At 37.7% G+C, this 22,529-nt stretch overlaps 1 protein-coding gene across 1 annotated transcript in view; it reads right to left on the bottom strand.

Moving 5' to 3' along the window:
* Positions 1–5,041: 5,041 nt before the first annotated feature.
* Positions 5,042–22,529, bottom strand: part of LOC106867298 (nuclear receptor subfamily 2 group E member 1) — a 24,696-nt gene continuing 7,208 nt past the window's right edge. Inside the window, exons 3-7 of the mRNA XM_089339210.1 lie at positions 10,778–10,904; positions 9,821–10,353; positions 8,727–9,185; positions 7,797–7,967; positions 5,042–7,410 (exon numbers count right to left, since the gene is read on the bottom strand). Coding sequence (XP_089195336.1) covers positions 7,169–7,410; positions 7,797–7,967; positions 8,727–9,185; positions 9,821–10,353; positions 10,778–10,904 — 1,532 coding nt within the window. The 3' untranslated portion in view covers positions 5,042–7,168. The remainder of the gene's footprint in view (positions 7,411–7,796; positions 7,968–8,726; positions 9,186–9,820; positions 10,354–10,777; positions 10,905–22,529) is intronic.

The following is a 22,529-nucleotide window of genomic DNA, read 5'->3' as shown; positions in this document are numbered from 1 at the left end:
TTAAAAGTACCTCTAAATTGAAAACAATGCATTGCTAACACAATGTAGCACACAGTATTGCGTTAGAAACCTTTAATATACACTTTGCAGTATATTACGGTCGCAAAACGAAACACGGTGTCCCTGCCAGCAATTCATATACGTGTGTGTGTGTGTGTGTGTGTGTATTCTTTCTCTTGTTTCGTTCATTGAACCGCAGGTTTGGTCGATATCAAATCGAACTAAATTACTTAGTTCAGTGTGGTGCGTAATATATCGATCTCTATTCATCGAACCGCTACCCTAACGGCATACAAACACGCCACATAAACAACGGCGTAAATATTCTTCTCGCTGGCGCCATAAGCACTGACAGGGAACTCGCACGCGAGCGGCGCACAAATGGCATTGATATATCACATCCCAGTTCGTACACTCATGGAGAGTGCTCTATAGCAAATTAGAAATAAATTATGCGGAGCTATGACCAGCCTCTATATAAAATATAGTGAAGGGGCGTGGCTTCGTGGTTTAGGGTATTCGGTTTACGACCGTAAGGTTAGGAGTTCAATTTCCAGCGACGTGTTGTGTCCTTGGGCAAGGTACTTTATTTCACGTTGCTTCAGTCCACTCGGCTGGCAAATTTGGAGTTGTACCTTCTATTCAATGGGAGCCAACCTTTGTTGCCTAACTTTGATAAGCCGAAGATAAGCCTCATCATCTCATCTTCGTCATCAGCTTCCATACATATATATATGTATATAAATATATATACGCATATACATATATATTTATACACACACACACACACACACACACACACACACACACACACACACACTCTCTCTCTCTCTCTCTCTCTCTCTCTCTCTCTCTCTCTCTCTCTCTCTCTCTCTCTCTCTCTCTCTCTCGGTCAACTTGGAAATTTCTGTTCTAAAGAAATATTTCTTACGTTTTAGACATCTCATCCTTAAAAGAGACTTTCTTCATCTTTACCATTTATCATCCGATGTCGTGACCGAAGAAACCAAAAGTGCAAAATAGATGGCACCGAAAGAAACCGATTCCTTTTCTTATCGTTATTTTCGCCATAATTATGGACATCTCTCTTCTCCCCCCTCTCTCCCTCTCTCTCTCTCTGTCTAGCTGTCTCATTACTTATCTCTTTCTGTGCCCTTTTCCTTATCTATCTTTCTTTCTTTATCTCTCTCTCTCTCTCTCTCTCTCTCTCTCTCTCTCTCTCTCTCTCTCTCTCTCTCTCTCTCTTTCTTTGGTTCTGTATTAATATCATAACTTTATACACACACATAGACATGCATGTAAATTTATAGACATACACTAATATACGTACACACACATACGTATACATGCATACGCACACACATTCATACACGCATCTATATATATATATATATATGCAAATACTTATAAATCCATATGTATGTATATATATATATATATATATATATATATATATATATATATATATATATATATATATATATATATATATATGTTTGTTTGTGTGTGTGTATGTGTGCGTGCGCGCTTGTCTTTGTGCGTGTGGTCATTAATGTTACGGTCGCTGACATTAATCATATCTGAAATTATTATAACCAGAGAAAGAAAAACTGGTATGTCTAGCGTATACACACTCATATATATATGCATATATATACATATATATATATATATATATATATATATATATATATATATATATATATATATATCAGCAAACATACATACATACAATACACATACACACATACATAACTACATGTTTGTATGCCTGTGTGTATACACATATACATATCTTTTGTGTATAAACGGAAGAAAAGTGCATTCAATACATGATATAAGTTAGTAATTATTAGGAATCAATTCATAATTTCTTCCGTTGCTACTCAGAGTTTCACGCAACCGACGCTCATTCAGGTAGATGTCGCTTGATTAACTTGGAGCAATATCGAGATCAATGATCAATCAATTCGTAGAACATACATACACACGCAGACACAGGTATGTATGTATGTATGTATAAGAGTGTATTTTGTGTATGTGCGTGTGAATGAGTTCATAATTATACATATGAAAAAATATATATAATAAATATGTAAATATATGTGTGTGTGTATATATATACACACACACTCACAAATATATATGTATGTATGTCTATGTACATTTACGTGTGTTTAGAGAGATCAATATATTCGGTTTTGATGTTGTAACTGGATATTTTGTTTGGATATCTACGCATGATTATAGGTGTGTATGCATGCGTGCTTATACATAAACACACACACACACACATACACGTGTGTGTGTGTGCATTCATGCGTACGTCCGTTTGTGTGGATGTGTGAGTGTCTATAGGTAAATTCTACCAATATTATACATAAATTTACGTATTTATATCGAAATAAATGTACATAGGTACAAGTTGTGTGTACATATCCATACATCCGCACGCACGTTTGTGTGTGTGTGTGTGTGTGCGTGCGGGTGTGTGTTTGTTCGTGATTGTGCGTTTAGTTATCTATCTGCTTGTCTGCCATTTTGTCTGTCAATCTATCTATCTATCTATCTATCTATCATTCTATCTATCTATCTATCTATTTATCATTCTATCTATCTATCTATCTATCTATCTATCTTAAATAGATAGATAGATTGACATGTATTTCACGCACTAGCACACGCGCGCGCGCGCGCGCGCACACACACACAGAGTTCCCCACATGAAATTGGGGGGGGGGGGGTGAAATTCATTGAAATGACAATCACCAGACGATATAGCATGCCAAGTGACAATCTAAAAAGATATTTCATTGAGATCTTTTAAACATCTTATTACCGTCGGGTCACTGAAGATGTAACCTCTTTGGGAGGGAAGCGTTTCATTGCAGCGACCCTTCTCCTTCTTCATTTCATTTCAACAGGACCGCACGGAATGCCGCATAGCAAATAAAATAGATATAGCAAATAAAATAAACAATCGTATATTCATTTTCTTACTAAAGTATGTTTTATTGTTCTTGTTGGTTGGTTTGTTTTTGTCTGGTTTTTGTATATTTCGCTTTTTTTTTGCGAGCTCCTTATCTTTGACTATTACTACTACTACTACTACTACTACTACTACTACTACTACTACTACTACTAAAGCTATCATATCCTACTTTACTTAGCAGGGATGTTGTCATGAGGTTTGATGACAAGTGTCCTCAAGTCCCAAGAATCTTTCTTAGAACTCTCCTACAATACAAGATGGCACTTTTCTATAGGTCGACAATGCGAGTCTCAATTCCAAATGCTTAGCGGTAGTTCAGATTCCGCCGAGGTCGACTTTGCCTTTCATCCTTTCGGGGTCAATAAATTAAGTACCAGTTGCGTACTGTGGTCGATCTAATCGACTGACCCTGTACCCCAAAATTTCGGGCCTTGTGCCTAGAGTATAAAAAAGTTCATTTGTACTGCTTTTGGGCCAGTTCTGAGCATCCACTAATTACATGTCCAACTGTCTCAGATGATTTTTCACATTATCTACACAAAGGTGAAACCGTTGTCTTATTAATTCTACACTTGATTGAATTGGTTCGTAAGTTTTGTTCTTGAGCAGCAAGAATCAATTCTTCTGTCTCTTTCTTTAATAATCCATGCCTTAACCATCTCCAGGATTCTTCATCAACTTCATCCGATGTTTGTTAGAAAATCTCTTATCTTTGACTACTACTACTACTACTACTACTACTACTAAAGCTATCATATCCTAATCTCTTTCTAGTTGATGATCTTTTCTCTATTATTAGTCTTCGTATTGTACTCCTGCAGTGTCTCGCCATTAACACTGATCATCTTCTTACTCAGTGCAGCCTGCAACATTCTTTCATCGCCATTTCTCAGATAGGCGTGAGGGATTTGATCTCTTCCATAACGCTACCCTCTTCTGTTCCAACTAATCCTCTTTCAACTTCCTTCCTAAATAAAGTCTCGCTACGTTACTTCTAGCTATTACTTCTTAGTTTTTTTTCTTTTCTTTCTTTTTATTTATTTATTTATTTATTTTTTTGCTATCTATGCTGACCATTGTTCCTCCATTGCCTGTTGATTGAAAACACACACTCTCAATCGCAGTTCAGTAAAAAATTATGAATTTTTCTCAGTTTTCACTGTGATATGTTTCCGTTAAAACATTTCGTCATTCTTGAGGAGAAACGAACCAGTTTCATTTTAGTGAATCATTTCAATTGTTTAAACTCATAACCGACCCAGTCGCAAGCGTTCGTCTGATGGATTTCATTTAGTCTTTTATTTAGACTCGTAAAATTGTCAGTTTTCCTGAAATAGAAAAATCCATGGATTTCTTGGAAAAAATAATAATGTTCATCTGAGACGAACGTAACATACAAGGAGTGAAAGAGAGTTTAATTGAAGGAATGGGAAAAGAGAGAGAGAGAGAGAGAGAGGTAGGAGAGTTAAAGAAAGAGAAAGGGGTGCAGAGAGGGAGAAAGAGAGGCGGTGAGACAAGTGTTGACTTTAATAGAAACAGCAGCGTTGTCTCGATGATAATAATAGGTGACGTCACGGTGGAAAACATGCTGTCGTCTGCTTCGAATCTCTTAATACTGAAGGGAAAAATCAACAACAACAACAACAGCCGCAATCATTTTTAGTCTTTGCTTTTTCTCAATTTACATATATATATATTTTGTACATCAAACCGAAGCAGTTTTATTTGTTTATTTGCCTCATTATCTCCATATCTGCTCGCATGGATTCCTCTTACAGCCACTCGTTACCCGGCAATCTAAAGTCCTCGGTAAAAGTTTCAGAGTCTAAGTTCAAATCATTTGAGCGCGTCAGAGTGTTTTCTATATTGAGGATCTCTGGATCTTTCCTCTTCTCTCTCTCTCTCTCTCTCTCTCTCTCTTCTCTCTCTCTCTCTCTCTCTCTCTCTCTCTCTCTCTCTCTGTCCGGAGAGAGTGAGAGAGTGAAAGAGAGAAAGAAAAAAGAAAGAGAGACAGAGATTTGGTAGAAGGAACAGGAGAAAAGAACTCAATGCATTTTTTTAATTAGTTTTATTCGACAGAAAGATATACAGGTTACTCGAAGGCTGAGAGTTCGATAAGTATGATAAACGAAACATGAGGTCCGTGAATCGCTTTGTCATTTCTGCTGATTAAAAGCGATATTTAGACTTTTTCTATCCAAAGAGATCTTTAATCCTATCTTTACATGCTATCATTTATAGCTTTATCTACTTCCATCATTAAAAATAAATTATTTCACGTTTGACGAAATTTTAAAATTCTTATAACGTAAATAATACATACATACATATGATACAAGAAGAGCACAGTGTAAGGTGTTCCCAGCAACAATACTAGCGATGTAGTTTGTAAAACCGTATTACATTGATGGTGGCATCACTGTAGTTCATGGGAAGCCTCGTTGAGTTTAGCGATTAACATAGAAGTATGGGAGTTTGAAAAGAAATGAAAAGAAATTGAGCGGAAGTGACGACAGGGAAATTTGATAATTTCATATGGACGGGGAATGGTGAATAGAGAGGAACAGCAATGCCAGTCATACATTTCAATAGTCGAGCAAGATTATAGCTATGTTCACATGTAGCTCTGATGGCTATCATTCGTCGGCATGCAAGACACCGAACTGCCTTCTTGGTGGTGTTGTTCGTTGCTGGATATAAATACGTTGGAACGGTGTAAGTGAGCAGTTATTTCTGAAATACTGAAGGTGTCACCAGAAGGTATTATACAAGGTATTATATCGGTGAATGCGTCATATTTCTTACTGACTTTAGTCATTGGACTGCGGCCATGCTTACAGGCTTTAGTCGAAGAAATAGACTCCAGAACATATTTCAACTTCAAAGTATGATACTTATTCTATCAGACTCTTTATACCGACTCGTAGAAATTACGAGAACGCAAACGAACTAATGCCAGTTGTCAAGCAGTGGTTACACACACACACACACACACACACACACACACACACACACACACACACACACACACACACACACACACACACACACACACACACACACACACACGCGCATGATGGGCTTTCGTACTGTTAGCATCTACCAAATTCGCTCATAAGGCATTAGTCGACTTGTATCTATAGAAGAAGATACTTGCCGAAGGTGCCACACTGAGAGACTGGACTCGAAACTACATGGTTGCCAAGCGAGTGTCTTAACGACACAACCACGTCTATGCCCCTAAGGGAATTTATGTCAATAAACTTAAGAGATTTCACTAGTTCTCTTTATGTTCTCTTTATGAAATAATGTGATGTCATGTTGTCACTTCCGGTCAATCTACTTTCGTTTTCTTTTTTTTTTACCCTTAAATTGCATGTTAACCATTTTACTTTAGTCATATAACAGTTAACATGCAGTTTACAGTCATTAAAATGCACAGATTGTCCTGAAAATAATGGAAGTAAATTGCGATGGAAAGCGGAAGTGACGACAATGACATCCCATAAATTCATGCAAACACTCTATGTGACATAGCTAATGTACATATATTTAAAGTCAGATGAAAACCATATATTTTCTTATATAAAATAAAAAAACAAGAGATCCTCCTCAGCGGTGTTCATTGCTGATATAATACATTGGAACGGTGTAAATCAGCTGCTATTTCTGAAATATTCAAGATATCACTAAAAAGTACGAAGCATATTGATTCGGTGGATAGGGCAATGTGAGGGAGTTAATAAAATTAATGGATTTCACTTGTTCTCTTTATGAAATTATAAGAGATCACTTTTGTCACTTCAGGTCTATTTACTTCTATTTTAAACCCTGAAACTGTGTATTAACCATTTTATTTTAGTCTTATCAATCATTTGATTTATCATAACAACGGATTGATATTACATTTTTAACGTTTGCCCGTCCAAAATCCTTTTTATAAGTTACTCCTAAAAGTCCTTGCTTGTTTTCTGACTTTTATGTAGCCCTTGTTTTATACGTTCTGAGTAATATAAAGCTCTTCTATCATAAGCCCCAACTTACTCTGGTGGTTTCAAAACATTTGGTAATGTGTATCCTATATGATGCCAGGGAAAGATGTCTTGTGTATCACGTGTGATACACAGGACAGACAAAGGGTTAAAACGTCGGGATATAATTGGGAAGTAATTCACTTCAGCTCGACTTGAACATATCACATAGTAATCTTTCAATAGGGACACTGCCGATCATTCGCCGGAAAAATAGTTCCTCGATGGATCGCGGATTAACCAAACGAATGCTGGGTAAAAGGAGCAGTAATTTTCCAAAGCGAGGCTGTACGGCTGCGTGGTGTCGTGAAATGTAATCGTTCAACATTATCTGTGCTTGGTCTTGAAGGCGATCCACTTGCTTGGAGTCGCGGAGTCCTTTCACTTCTAAACAAATGAACAAAATGAAAGTAAATGTTTCATCATGGAATATTTCATAAACGCATTTATTTTGCACTAATAAAAACAAACAAGTAAATAAAAATACATCATCATCATCATTGTAATTGTAACTATGACATGTAATATTAGTGAGCAGTGATGTGTTGAAGTCTGGTGGCAGCAAGTCTACTCAGCCTGCATGTTTGTGTGTAGCATCTTATCCTTTGATTCCTCGCATTTAAATTAGAAACCACTACTATACAGATAGACAGACAGATAGACAGACAGATAGACAGACAGACAGATAGATAGACAGATAGATAGATAGATAGATAGATAGATAGATAGAGATGCAGCAAATTGCAGGGATGTTAAACTCGGCCGTTGCTTACCTGGTCTGAACAAAATAATGGCTTTGAGACACGCGTATTCTGTAGCATCAACGTGCAGCTCGTTGCACCTAGCTATGATATCCTGCATAAATTGCAGTTGTGACATCATAAACGCAATTTTCTCCGTGTGGTGTGAATCCATGCTCCAGCTGTTGGCAGACAGCAAAGAATCTGTAAAAGAAAGTTAAAATTTTAGGGTTCTGCTTCGCTTGCGGATAGTTAAGTCACATTGTCACCATCACCCCCATAATCATTTAAAATACGTTTTTTATGCTGGCATGAGTTGGACGGTTCTGCGGAAGCCGACGAGTCAGGGGACTGCGATGAGCTACAGTGTCTGCTTTGATGTGGTTCCTATGGCTGAATGCTCTTCTCAAAGGCTGCAGAAAAATATATACTTCAAATATATTCGGTATGGATAAGCGCAGGCATGGCTGTACGGTGAAAATGTTCGCTTCCCTACCACATAGTCTCGGGTTCAGGCTCAGTGCGTGACACGTCGGGGCGAGTGTTTGCTATTATTTTCCTGGGCCAATCAAAGACTTTTGAGTGAATTTAACCGACAGAATTTGAAAGGAGCCCGTTGTATACACGCTCGCGCGCGTACATACATATATATGAGACACGCATATATACATGTATGTATATCTATCTATCTATCTATTCAACCATCCATCTCTTATTCTGTTTATCTATTTCTCTCTCTCTCTCCCCCTCTCTCTCTCTATATATATATACACACATACACACCTATGTATATGCATGTAATTATACATATATATATACATATGCACACACACACACACAAACACACACATACAAACACAACACATATCCATACACAGCATGGTATTTTCTACCGATTTTGCCGACCAAGTCAGCCAATAAAGAAGACTACCTCCCACCCTTATATCACTTTGTGGTACTTACTGCTATCAATTGGCAGCGACCACTGAGCAACACTCAAGATGAACAGTTCGCACCAAGATTCCTCCAGCAGAATCGCCTGATCACGAAATGGTTGCTGCAAAAACGAAGGGATATTTCTGGCCCATTTCACAGACATGAAAAGAAGACGCGCCGCCGTTTCGTAGATGTTCTCCTGGGAAACACCCAGTGGGCTGATATACAAATGAGGGTCTGCCAACGCTGTGAGCATACTGAACGGTGGGACCAGATAAGGGGACGGTGGACTCAAGTTTAGGGTAGACGATGATAATGATGACGATGACGATGATGATGACGACGACGACGATGCTGACGAAGATGACTGGATCTTTTGAGGGTGGTATGTTGGGAATTGTGAATTTAGTATTCCAGAAGACTTTGGTGTTGTTGTTGCTGCTGCTGTTGGTGCTGTATTTGCAGGTTTTTCGCTCGAGGACGAATCTTGAAAATACAAATAGAATAGAAAAAACGAAATGAGTGTGTGAGAGAAAGAGACAAACAGACAGACAGAATGTAAAACTGTTTTGTGAGGCCTGTTTTAACGGCGGAACTTCGAAGTAAACAGTCACTTTTTATATTGGTTTCAAGCTTTGGCGCAAGACCAGCAATTTCAGGGGAGGGGCTGAGTTAGTTACAGCGATCCCAGTTTTCAACTTGTCCTTATTTTATCGACCCCGAAGGGGGAAAAGGCGAAGTCGAAGCCGGGGACATTTGAACTCAGAACGTAAAGCCTGAAGGAATGCCGCTTAACATTTTCCCGGCGCGCTAACGATTCTGCCAGCTTACAGTCACTATTAATATACATAAACACACACGCACGCACACATGTATACACACACACACACTATATGTATGTGTGCGTGTGTATGTAATATTAGTAATTGCTGTGTTATACATGTATCTATAGATATTAATTTTTTTTATTCCTATAGATACATACTCACACACACAAACACACGTATACATACACGCATGCGCACACATGCGTGTAGAGTGGAGGAAAGGTGCTAATAACGCGGGATGGGAGAGGGAAAGGAAAGAAATGGGGGGGGATCCCGACAAACAAATCCCCTCACCTGCCGGTTCTTTAATGTCTCGCTTCTCTTTCTTCGTGGGGGGAGACTCCGGTGAGGTTTTCGATACATCATGAGGAGAAGCCCTGCTGTCTTTGGTGACACTCTCTGCCGTGGTCATTGGGACAGCCATATCTTGGGCTGAGCCGAAATTACCCACTGCTGCAACAGCTGTTTCGTTGCCTTCGCCCCTCATGCCGTCGTAGTTAGCGTGTACTCTAGAATGGTTGCTTCGAACTCCCTGACAATAGGGTTGGAAATGAAGCGGAGCAGGCGGGTGATGTTGCTGTTGTTGTTGTTGTTGATGATGATGATGGTGCTGATACTGTTGATGTTGATGCTGCTGTTGATGATGATGATGATGATGATGCTGGAAAAGTGTTGCTGCCGCCGCTGCCGCTGCAGTCGCTGTTCGGTTCTGTTCTGCACCCAGGTGCACAGTAACCGGTTGGAATACACGACTCCCTCCTTTGTACCCCACGTCCGATGGCACAGAAATTTGGGGAGGGTACTGTGAAAACGCTCCATATTCAAACCTATATTCGTTAAAAGGAATATAAAAATTACATTTCAAAAACAGGAAATGGGGAAAAAATAACAAAAAAAAAACAGGGTGGATAATATGATTAATATGATAACGACGTACGCATAAAAATCAATGTCGTCCTTCACATGCGAGTATGACCTGCTCTCTCTCTCTCTCTCTCTCTCTCTCTCTCTCTCTCTCTCTCTCTCTCTCTCTCCCTCTCTCTCTCTCTCTCTTTCTCTCTCTCTCTCTGTTGACGTCCACGTAATTAAGACTCCGATAGAATAAATGCCAAGCTTTAAAAAATACATAAGTACCGGGAGACGATTTGTTCAACTAAGTCCCTTCAAGGCGATGCCCCAGCATGGCCGCAGTACAATCACTGAAGGAAATAAAAAAAGAAATAACTGGAATATTTTCAAATTTATTTTTACCTGGCGGGATCCAAATATTTTGCTATTGGAACAAACGATGAAGAATCGCTTTCGAAGGACCGTTTCCGTAGTTCTGGACTTGAATGGCGTTGTTGAAATGATCTGGGCGCTCTCTCGTGTTGTACCGCTACAGCATTTGTATAAATAGATATAAATATATATATATATATATATATATATATATATATATATATATATATATATATATATATATATATATATATATATTATATATATATATATAATAATACATAAATATGTAAAAATTCAGAAACTTTCGAGAAAAGGTGAAATTATTCTTTTTCTTTGGAACAGTGGAATTCGAAGCAGATAAAACTATAAATAATGTCATATAGATATTGGATAGGAAATTGGCAGAACTGCTAGCAGCTCGGCAAAATGCCTCGCGGCATTGTATCCGTCTTTACATTCTCGGTTCAAATGTCGCTGAGATCCATTTTTGCTTTTCATCGTTTCGGGTAGGAGAAATAAGTACCAGTTGTGCACTAGGGTCGATCTAATCGGTTTTCCCCTCCACCCGATATTGCTGGCGTTGTGCCAAAATTTGAAACCTATATTGGATAGGAAACTTCCAAGGTTTCTAGCATTTTTTTTCATTCCCCAAAAAGAATAAATATATAAGTATATATCATGCGTGGCTGTGTGGTAAGAAGCTCGCTTTCCAACCAACCACATGGTTTGGGGTTCAGTCCCACGGTGTACCACCTTGGGAAAATGTCTTGATAACGAATATTAACCTCTGGTAAACTGGTTTTAATAAAGATATTATCTAAACAAGTTAACATTTTTTAGAAAAATACGTTTAAGATAAAATAGACAAGAAAACAAAACATGAGAGATTGTTTATAAGATATTTACTTATACCATATTACGAAAGTTCCATTATATACGGAGAGTCTCAATTACACAATCAATTACATAATTATGTCTTAATTACATAATTATGTCTTAATTACATAATCAAGTCGCCAGAATTCATGTGTTTGGGAAGCGAGCTTCTTAACTTACGCAGCCACGTTTTGTCGCGCCTCCCAAAAAGCTATCTCGCTCCTTTTAGGGATGAACTTAGCCCAGGTTGGGATCCCTGCTCCAACAGATCTGTCAAAGTACCATCTTGGATTTATATATTGCTTTTATTGACGCAGAAAAGATAAAAGCAAATCTGACTTCAACGGGATTTGAACTCGGAGCACAGGAAATCGCAACAAACACTGCGCGTCATTCTATCCGCTCTCTAACGACTCAGTCATCTGTCTGTCTGTCTGTCAATTCATCCCGCTATCTATCTATCTATCTATCTATTGAATAATTCTCTCTGTCTAAATCCATCATTTTCTTTCTTTCCTTTTTCTTCTTCTTCTTCTTCTTCTTCTTCTTCTTCTTCTTCTTCTTCTTCTTCTTCTTCTTCTTCTTCTTCTTCTTCTTCCATGCTAACAGTCTTAAATAATTCATTCTTCCAGTCAGTCGATGGTCAGAAAATATCTTGGGAAACGTTCAGGTGATGCAAACGAGACGAGAGAATCGATAGCCGGGTAATAGATGAATGGTGCAGCCGACGGTCGCCAATCACGCAAACACACACACACACACACACAAACTGAAACCCGTAGACAACAACATGTGTATGTAAACCCATTAAAGCCGGTAGCTTCCGTCAAAGTGCACGTCGTAGCAGCGAAATTAGAGTGGCGGATAAACCCGAGTAGTGACGGCAAGTCGCGAACGATGGGTCAAGTTACTGTTTGCAGAGTTAATGTGAAATAGAAATAAAACAAAATTAAATTAAAAAAAAAGAAAAGAAAAACAATAAACAAAAGCGGCAGAGTAAATCTGAAAAAGCCGGACGATGGAGGCTGGACGTCCGAGTAACTGCATATATGAATATATATATATATATATATATATATATATATATATATATATATATATATATATATATATATATATATATATATATATATATATATGTGTGTGTGTGTATATATATATATATGTATGTATATGCATATTATATATCGTATTATACATTATATATTATGTGTATGTGATAGAGACAGCGAAAAGTAGAGAGGCATTATGGATAGTGAAGTCTTTTTATTTATTTTTTCTTTTTTGGTTTTGATTTTTATTCCTTTATTAATTTATTTTTAACGAAGAAAGTGCAGCGAAAGAGTAAATAACGGTGGAAGACGAGAACGACGCCAGAAAAGAATACACACACACACACACACACACACAGCACAAATACACATCCATCCGTACATACATATTCATACACACACACACATCTACACACTTTTGTACACAACAGTATATTATGCGTGAAGGGTGGGTAGGTGTATACGTTTGCTTATTGCTCTCTCTCTCTCTCTCTCTCTCCCTCTCTCTCTCTCTCTCCTTGTGTGTGTGTGTAAAACTAGTTTTGTTTCTTATTGCTTGTACATTTTCTTAGCATACACATACATGCGTATATGATATATTTATACATGTATACACACACATATTATTTACACACACACAGATATATATATATATATATATATATATATATATATATATATATATATATATATATATATATATATATATATATACATATGTTTCTAAATATTCACTGTTTCCTCACATACATACGCACGGTAATGCACGGATGTTAGAGAAAGCAAGGAAAAGTGAACGAAAGACATAAGAGACTCGACTGGAATGGAATGGAAGGCGGCGGGGGAGGATGCGAACGACGAGGTGTTCGTCATTTGCTGTTTTCACGCAAGCAATTAGCTTCTCGTCCAACACTGCCACCACCACCACCACCACCATCATCATCATCATCGTCACCATCGCCACTATCACCATCACCACCACCACCACCACCACCAATAACTACAGCGCCATCATCCCTGCTACTACCACCACCACCACCACCTTAGTTCGACCACTTAACCAGATATCTACACGACTTAGGAACTAGCAAATAACATTAACTTGTTATTCTCTTTTAATCTCTCTTTAGGCTCCAACCCTACACCATTAGTGTAAATAGTGTGGGTGGGGACGTCTCCGGACTGGCCCATTGTTTTATGGCAGTGTCTCTATCGTGGCCAGTTATGTTATTTAACTTCTTTATTGCGTATAAGAAGTGGGAATGCTGATGGCTAACGCACTCTCTCTCCCGCCCTCTTTCGCTACCCCCTTTCTCTCTCTTTCAATTTTTATCTATTTATCTATCTATCTATCTATCTATCTATCTCATATATATACATACATACATACATACATACATACATACGAGTATGCGTGTGTGTATGTATGTATGTGTATTCATGTATATATATATATATATATATATATATATATATATATATATATATATATATATACGTATGTACATGTGTATCTATCATCCCAGCTTCATTTCTAACTTTCTATTGATCTATCTGTCTTTCTAACTATCCATACACACACACAAATATGCAAATATGTGTGTGTTTGAGTGTGTGTGTGCGTGTGTGTGTGTGTGTGTGTCTGTCTGTCTGTCAGTCTATCTATCTAGTCCCGAAAGTCGCTAACGTCGCTCTATGGAATTTCTCCAAATTATTATATAAATGTCTCGCAGAAAGAGATATTCGTGGAAAAGCAGACGTTCAATAACCAACAAAAATACACGCATGTCATCCTTTAAGTGGCCGTTGTGGATGTGTTGCCTTGCCCCTCAACCCCCCCCCCCACGCACATATGCGCGCGCGCAACATAATGTAAGGGCAATAATTTACTTCTATGCGACGGAATTATTTCCCTTAGATCAGTTGGATGACTATTAACGTAGCACTCGCGCGCAAACACACACACATGTATATATATGTGTATACATACATATATACATACTTATATATATGCATATATATTTATATATATATATATATATATATATACACACATAAAGTATTGCTTATGGCACTCTAATGTGGCCATCCTCTAAGACAGGGCCCGGGAACAGGGGGTGCAGCGGGTGCACCCGCACCCCCTAGAATTTTCAGGGGGTGCAAGATAAAAATTTGCACCCCCTACATAATCTCACCAGTTGCAGAAAAAAAGTGTCTAAAATCTATCGGTATAAAATGCTGAAGTTCGATCTCGTTTCAAAACAAAGAAAAAATATATATATATAAATAAATAAAAGTGATGAAGCTAGCATAAAATTCCCTAGGGAGTTCTGAAGGCAAGTAGCGTCAAAATACAAAAAAGTAAGTGACAATAACAACTGTAGCAGCAACAATAACAACAACAAAACCAGCATGTATGGTTAATTTTGAATATATAGCATTACTTGAATTATTGAAGACAGCTCCCACCCAGTTTCTGCCTGTCAATACTTCTCTCCATCTTTTAGTACCACTCCCAAGTTCTTTGTAATTGATGTTGCTAAAGACTTAAAACATGGTTGAATAAATTCGACCGTTTAACCCCAGTCTAAAAATAAAGCCCCTTCAGAATTCTTTCAATACAAAACGACCATTATTTGCTTGACCACTGCCTGGGTAAGTGCCTTTTTTTTCAACTCCAACTTTAGTCTTGATTCACCTTTTCATTCTTTTTTTTTTTCAATCTACGGACAAATGGCTAAATTTGCCCTCTTTATAAATATACGATATATATATATAAATATAAATAGACCTCGATAATCGGCTCAGGATTCTCCCCAATGACTTTACAAAATTCACTTGGGGCCCCAGTTCGCCGTGAAACCATTTGGTAGCTGGTATCGTTACGAGGTCTATTTATATTTACCCACTTCTCTACTTGTAGAGTAAGCTCTCCTCCGGTTATATAGTTTTACCGTATATTATCACAATATATATATATATATATATATATATATATGTGTGTGTGTGTGTGTGTGTGTGTGTGTACAGAGAGAGAGAGAGAGAGAGAGAGAGGTAGGTAGGTAGGTACATATGTAAGCACACATACACGCATGCATATACATACGAATGTATGTATTTGTGTGTCTGTATGTCACCCCCACCATCGCCTGATAACTAATGTTGATGCGATTATGCCCCTGTAACTTGGCGGTTCGAAAAAAGAGGCGATAGAATTAATACGAGGCTTCCAAAGAATAATTCCTGGCGTTGATTTCTTCAAATAAAAGACGGTGCTTTAGTATGGCCTATCGTCTTTTGAAGCATATTGGATGGGAGGTCATGTTGCTGGTTTTGCCAATAAAAACACAAGCACTATTTATGTGATGTTCGCTATTTGTTTTTCAGGTTTTTGTTCGACCAGAGTTCTTTCGTTACAATTCAGTGGCCTTAGACGGACTATATGTAATCTGAACCTTTCCCCCCTTATTTATTATTTTTTTTTACGGAATCCCACGTTTTAGGCTATGGAGATTCCGATTCTGAAAAAAATTGTTTGAAAACTTTCAATTCCCCCCCCCCCCACCAAGCAGGCTATTTACATGCTAGAAATAATAGCCAAATCTCACAAAACTAGTGTTAGGGTTAGGGTTAGAGTCAGGGTTAGGGTTAGGGTCAGGGTTACGGTCAGGGTTAGGGTTAGGGTTAGGGTTTGAGTTAGGGTTAGATTTACGGTGTGGATCTATATAAAAACCGGGGGGGGGGGATCGAAATTTTGAAATTGAGATTTTGGAAAAAATTTTTTCAGAATCGGAATCTCCATAGCCTAAAACGTGGGATTCCGTAAAAAAAAAAAAAAGTGGGGAAAGGTTCAGATTACATATAGTCCATCTGGACCATTTTTTCTTTCTTGTGTCTGCCCTTTTTAATCATCTGCCATGTTGTATTCAACAGAAATTCAAAATCTTATGGGAAACTTCGTAAATCTTGTAAGGGAACTTGCTGAAGAATGCAGTGCAGAAGTAAGCCAGTGGTTTAAGCGTCGGAACAATTTCCTCTCTGATACAATTCAAAATGAAATTTTAGAGGCATATGCTCATAACATTTTACGAGATCAAAATAAAAGTAGAAAATTCCAGATTTATTGGCATTATATGTGATGGTACCACTAATTGCTCTGGCATGGAACAAGTATCAATCACTGTCCGGTACGTTTCTGAAGACCTGAATGTCAATGAGGATTTTCTAGGTTTTTATAATCCCCGTGACTGCTCTTCGAAGACACCGACTAAGATTTTTCTAGATATTTTTTGTCGCCTAAACATTTCACTTGACTCAAAGCTATGCTGTTTTTCGTTTGATGGTGCAAGTACCATGAGTGGAAACATTTCAGGTGTACAAATGCGATTGAAAAATTTGTTCCCAGGTACATATTTTGTACACTGTGGAAACCACTCTCTAGACCTTGTCCTCCAAGAAGTTAGTTTTAAGGTTACCTTTGTAGCTGATGCACTGAACTTTGTTCATCAATGCGCCATTCTTGTAAAAGAGTCACCAAAAAGAAAAGCACAATGGACAAATCTTTGTGTTGCAAGCAGTGTGTCCAACTCGGTGGTGCATTAGAGCAACAGCACTGAAACAAGCAGAAAACAATTATAAGAATATTCAAAATTGTTTTGCTTGACTTTCTTAATGACTTCTCGTTAAGAGCAACAACAAAGGCTACTGTTAAAGGGCTGCTAAAGCAATCTGGCAAAGCTTCCATTTTGTTCGGCATTAAAATCGCTGGGGATATATTTGGGGTATGTGAGCCAGTGGCACGTAGCTTACAGCGTCCAGGCACGACAGCCGGTGATTGCTTGAAATTGATTGAAAAGTTGAAAACCTCTCTTTCAAAAATGAGAAGTGAGAAGGTTTTTGAAAAATATTTTGATGAAGTATCCTCTTCTGACTTGGTGAAAATGCCCAACATTTCGCGATCTAAAAATACACCACTGCTCTTTAGGCACACAACAACTACTGAAGAAGCTGCTCTTTCTGTCACCGATGACTGGCGTCGGCAATTTTTCCCTATAATGGCTGTCATCGAAAATGAATTGACTCACCGGTTTCAGCAACAGGGAATCCGTGTATGCTCTGAGCAAGAGGAGTTGCTATTGTCAGCAGTCAAATGTGGAGTATTTAACTTTGAAAATGCACCTGCTTCTTTTGATTTACTCTTACTGTCATCTCAAATCAAACTTCTTGCTGGCGTATGGACGGAAAGGGAAAATTTGCCTAAATCATTTAATGACATAGTTGAAAAATGGAGAGTGTCTGATGCTATTTTTCGTTCTAGTGTGCTACAAGTGTTGGCGTTAATGCAGCTTGTCTTGTCTTCACCTGTATCTGTTGCATCAAGCGAAAGAACATTCAGTGCACTTCGCCGTTTGAAGACTTGGCTCCATACCACAATGACACAGCACCGTCTTACACATTGTACCATAATGCATGTACATAAAAAAATATACGATGAAAACACTTTGCACATCCTCATGAAACGTTTCATTAACAAAACGTTTGAGCGTAGGAAAACTTTTGGAATATGTTGATACAGTTTTTTTCATATACGTGTGAATTATGGAGTGATGCAAAAACTCGGCTTACTTCCATTTTAACACTACTTATAGCTTCATTATGTCTTTCTTGGTAAACTGACATCTGAATGTTCGGACGCGTGCTACTTGCTGTAAAAGGAGCGAGGTTATCCATGTAATACAAAAAGAAAATTGCAGATAAGTTGAATATAAAAGTGAAAAATAATCATTGAATACTGAAAAAACATTCACCTCCCCTAACTTTAAACCCTAACCCTTAATAAAATATGGGAAAAGCAGGAGATGAATGTTTTGAAAACATTCTGAACTATCTTTCAGAACGGTTTACTTTTCAATGAAATGTCATTTTGTTATTTTTCATGTTTTTATTCAATTAATCTGCAATGTTCTTCTTGCATCAGATGGATCACCCACCCTCCGTTTACAGCGAGCGTCTCGTTCTTTACCTGTGTGCTAAATTCGACTACTTACGACTAACACGGGCGCATGCGCAAATTTGTGACATGCATACTCCTAGAACTCGGATCCACACTTCTCCAGTAGTGCCAAATTTTGAAACTGAGTTTGCACCCCCTAAGCAAATTTTGTTCCCGGGCCACTGTCTAAGACACGACGATACTGCCATTTTAACCCCAAGAAGACATCTCCTCCACTTGGTTTATTCAATGCGCTTCTCGCACTCTTTGCCAGGCATGGCAGGAGTTATCTCCCGCTTACAATCGAGTGCGAGAAGCGCACTGAATAAACCAGCTGGAGGAGATTTTTTTTCCTGGGGTTAAAATGGTAGTATTGCAAGCTTCTTACCACACAGCCACTCCTGCACCTATATATATATATATATATATATATATATATATATATATATATATATATATATATATATATATATATATATAAGTGTATATGGAAACACCTGTAAGACCTTCTGTTTATAAATGTTCTATGTTATACACAGCCTTGGTTTTTATCTCATTACGAAAAGTAAATCCTTGTATATATATATATATATATATATATATATATATATATATATATATATATACATATATATATATATATATATATATATATATATATATATATATATATACATACAGACAGACAGACAGACAGACAGATAGATAGATGCGACTTACGAAATAGGTCAGTTAATGTAGTATTCCCTTGAGACAATACCTCTTAGGGATGTGTTGTGTTTAAAAATACAATAAACATCAGAAGAAGACGAAAATTCGTTCCAGCAGCGGCAACGCCAAGCGCATTCTGGCTTTCATTGGGTACTTTCTGTAATCGACTGCAAGTACGTGCCAGTGAAAATGCCGTTTAAAGACCGAACTGTACGACACTCGCGCTGGCTGCTGTTGCTGGAACGAATTTTAGCCTCGCTCTGATATTTATTTTGTTTTGAACACAGCACATCCATAAGTGATGTTGTCACCAGACAAACATTGTAGCAACTGGCCCATCGATAGTGCTTTTACATTAAGTGCATGATTCTACAGAAAATGGATTTGCAAGAAATTCAGTCTGAAGTTCAAGATTTCGATTATTTATGACGATGTTTCAGAAGAGGATGAAATGTTTGTACTTGACTAAAAACAATAAACAAATAAATAAACTTTTGATAACTAAAAACATGGCTTTCACCTTTTACACGAGGACAAGAGACTATTTTGTCTTTCTTGGACTTTTTCCGCAAAAATATAAGACATCCTCTGAAAATAAGCCCTAGTGCGTTTTTTGGATGCAAAATTAATATAAGACCTGGTTTTACTTTCGGGGAAATACGGTATGTACTGTATTTTAACGTGTAAAAGGAACCCCCGTGTATAAGAAACCCCCTAAATTAGATGTGTGTGTGTGTGTGAGAGAGAAAGAGAGAGAGAGTGTGTGTGTGTGTGTGTGAGAGAGAGAGAGAGAGAGAGAGAGAGATTCTTCCTTATATTGATTACTGGAGGATGTAATAGAATTTTTTTAATGAAATAATAATAATAATAATAAAACAAAAAATGTTGGGAGGTGTGTGTATGAATAGGAAACGCAAGAAATCGAGACAATGTTTTTTTAAAAAGCAGAAATTTGATCTTTTCGCCCTCAAACAATTATTGTCGGCTAAAGAATAAGCGATGATTGTGGTAGTGAGGCGGGGACACACCGATCACAATTGAAAATATCCGTTATTTGAATGTGACAATGTGACATTTGGAGCAACGATCGTTAAGTAGCGACAGATAGAAATGGCGGTGCATATCGTCTGCTTTCAATCAAATTTTAAGATTAGGACTTTTTGTTTTCGCTTTTTTTTTATTTTGGGCATTAAAAGAAAATATATACATAATAAAACGTGCAACCACTTGATTAATTCTCACGAGCCACGCGTTTTGGGTCCTTCTTAAAAGATTGTCGGTATACAACAACTAGCTAGAAGGGTCAACTTAACGCCGATAAACACTTTGCTTATCTCATCGTTTCGTAGATTAATGTAAAAGCAAAAGGTAAGTCTCAAGTAGATAACTATACACTAAGGTATACTCGTTGATAAATTATCTGACATTGAGTTGTGTATGTGTTTGTGTGTGTGTGGTAAGAAGTTTGCTTTCCAACTACATAGTCCCGGGTACGATCCCACGGGTCGATTTGCTGGACTAAATGTTATATGCAGTAACCCAGCACGGCTGCTGTGCAATGACTGAAACAAGCAAAGGATAACAGACACGCGCATACATGAATACGTACGTCCGTAGCTACATATAAACATCCAGCCATCCATCTACCTATTCATGTATCTCACTCTCTCTCTCTCTCTCTCCCTCTCTTTCTCTCTCCCTCTTTCTTTCTCTTTTTTTCATTCTCTCTCAATGTGTGTGCGCGCGCGCATGGCTTAGTGGTTAGGGTATTTGAGGAAGTCAGAAAGACCGTGGTGGTGCTCCAGCATGACCACGACCGCATGGTTGAAACGAGTAAAAGAGTATATATATATATATATATATATATATATATATATATCTGTTGTTATGTCCTGTTATTATTCCTACTGTATTTGTGTAACATTGTTCGTTTCTGTATACATTCGCTGCTTTCTTCCAAGGAATCTAATGCTCTTAGCTTAGTTTTTTCCTTGGGGCTGGCCAGATTGGAGCAATATCGAGAATAACCAGCCGAAATTGCAAGGATAATCTGGATCTCGACTGAAGAAAGAAAACTCCGATTGATCTGTCCGTGTTTTCTTTGTATCGTCTATCTGGATGTTTTGTCTCTTTTTTATATCACCTAACTGTCTGGATGTTTTGCGTTCTTGTCCCATTCTGTATGATATATATATATATATATATATATATATATATATATATATATATATATATATATATATAGGCATAGACTTTGTCACTCTTAACGCCTGTATATACCGAAAATGTAATTTCCTCAAATACAGTGCACTTCATATTCAAGGGTCCGATGAAGCTATTGGATGTTATCCGGGTACTCAGCTAAGAGTCCACTACGTTTTGCCGATTGAACACTATAAAATATCAAAGTTTGATGAGGAAATGTTTCCGGATCAAACCGAAGAAATCCTTAGCAACAATACAGCTTTTCGCATCAAGGTTATATGAAGCACTGAACCAGATTATATAACAATTTGCAGCCTCAGTTTTTTTTTTATTTGGTTTTCTTCTTTTTTTCTTCTTATAAAAAGGAGTGTTCAAGTTTCGGATTAGCTTAATTGTTATTCTCTAATTTCACCATTCTCTCCCACCGAAACAAAATGTCGAACAATAAAATTAATCTTGTATTCATGTGCGACTATGCGTTTGTGGATGTGTAGGAGGGGTGTAGGGGTTTTGGGGTGTAATTGTAACTGCATGTCTGAAAAAGATTAGATTTCATGTTAAGAAAAGAGAAAATAGTTTATCAGGCAGCGCATGGCAAGGTTGAAGAAATTATCAGCAAGATTTCAATTCTCCGTGTTTTCTTGTAGATTAGAAGGAATTCAGGGTGATTCATTGAAAATAGCGCGTCGAAGATTACTAAAGATCTCTGTTTTACAGTGATAAGAACTGTCACAGTGTAGGTAGAATCTTCGAGAAGGTGAGCGAGCGTGGGTGTAGGTGAGGAGGTTTGTTCTATGTGGACGATCTCTTTGCAACAAACGGCAGCCAAATTACCCTCAAGTTGCACCACACTCATACTCAGATGCAGACATATATAGTCACATGCACGCACACACACACACCCATGCACATACCTATATGAGGAGAGAGAAGTGAATGTGTC

The sequence above is a fragment of the Octopus bimaculoides genome, chromosome 21 (genome assembly GCF_046866305.1).
Source record: "Octopus bimaculoides isolate indiv1 chromosome 21, ASM4686630v1, whole genome shotgun sequence".
Lineage (NCBI taxonomy): Eukaryota > Metazoa > Mollusca > Cephalopoda > Octopoda > Octopodidae > Octopus > Octopus bimaculoides.
Note: the sequence above shows the minus strand (reverse complement) of the source record. Positions and strands in the feature narration are given on the sequence as shown.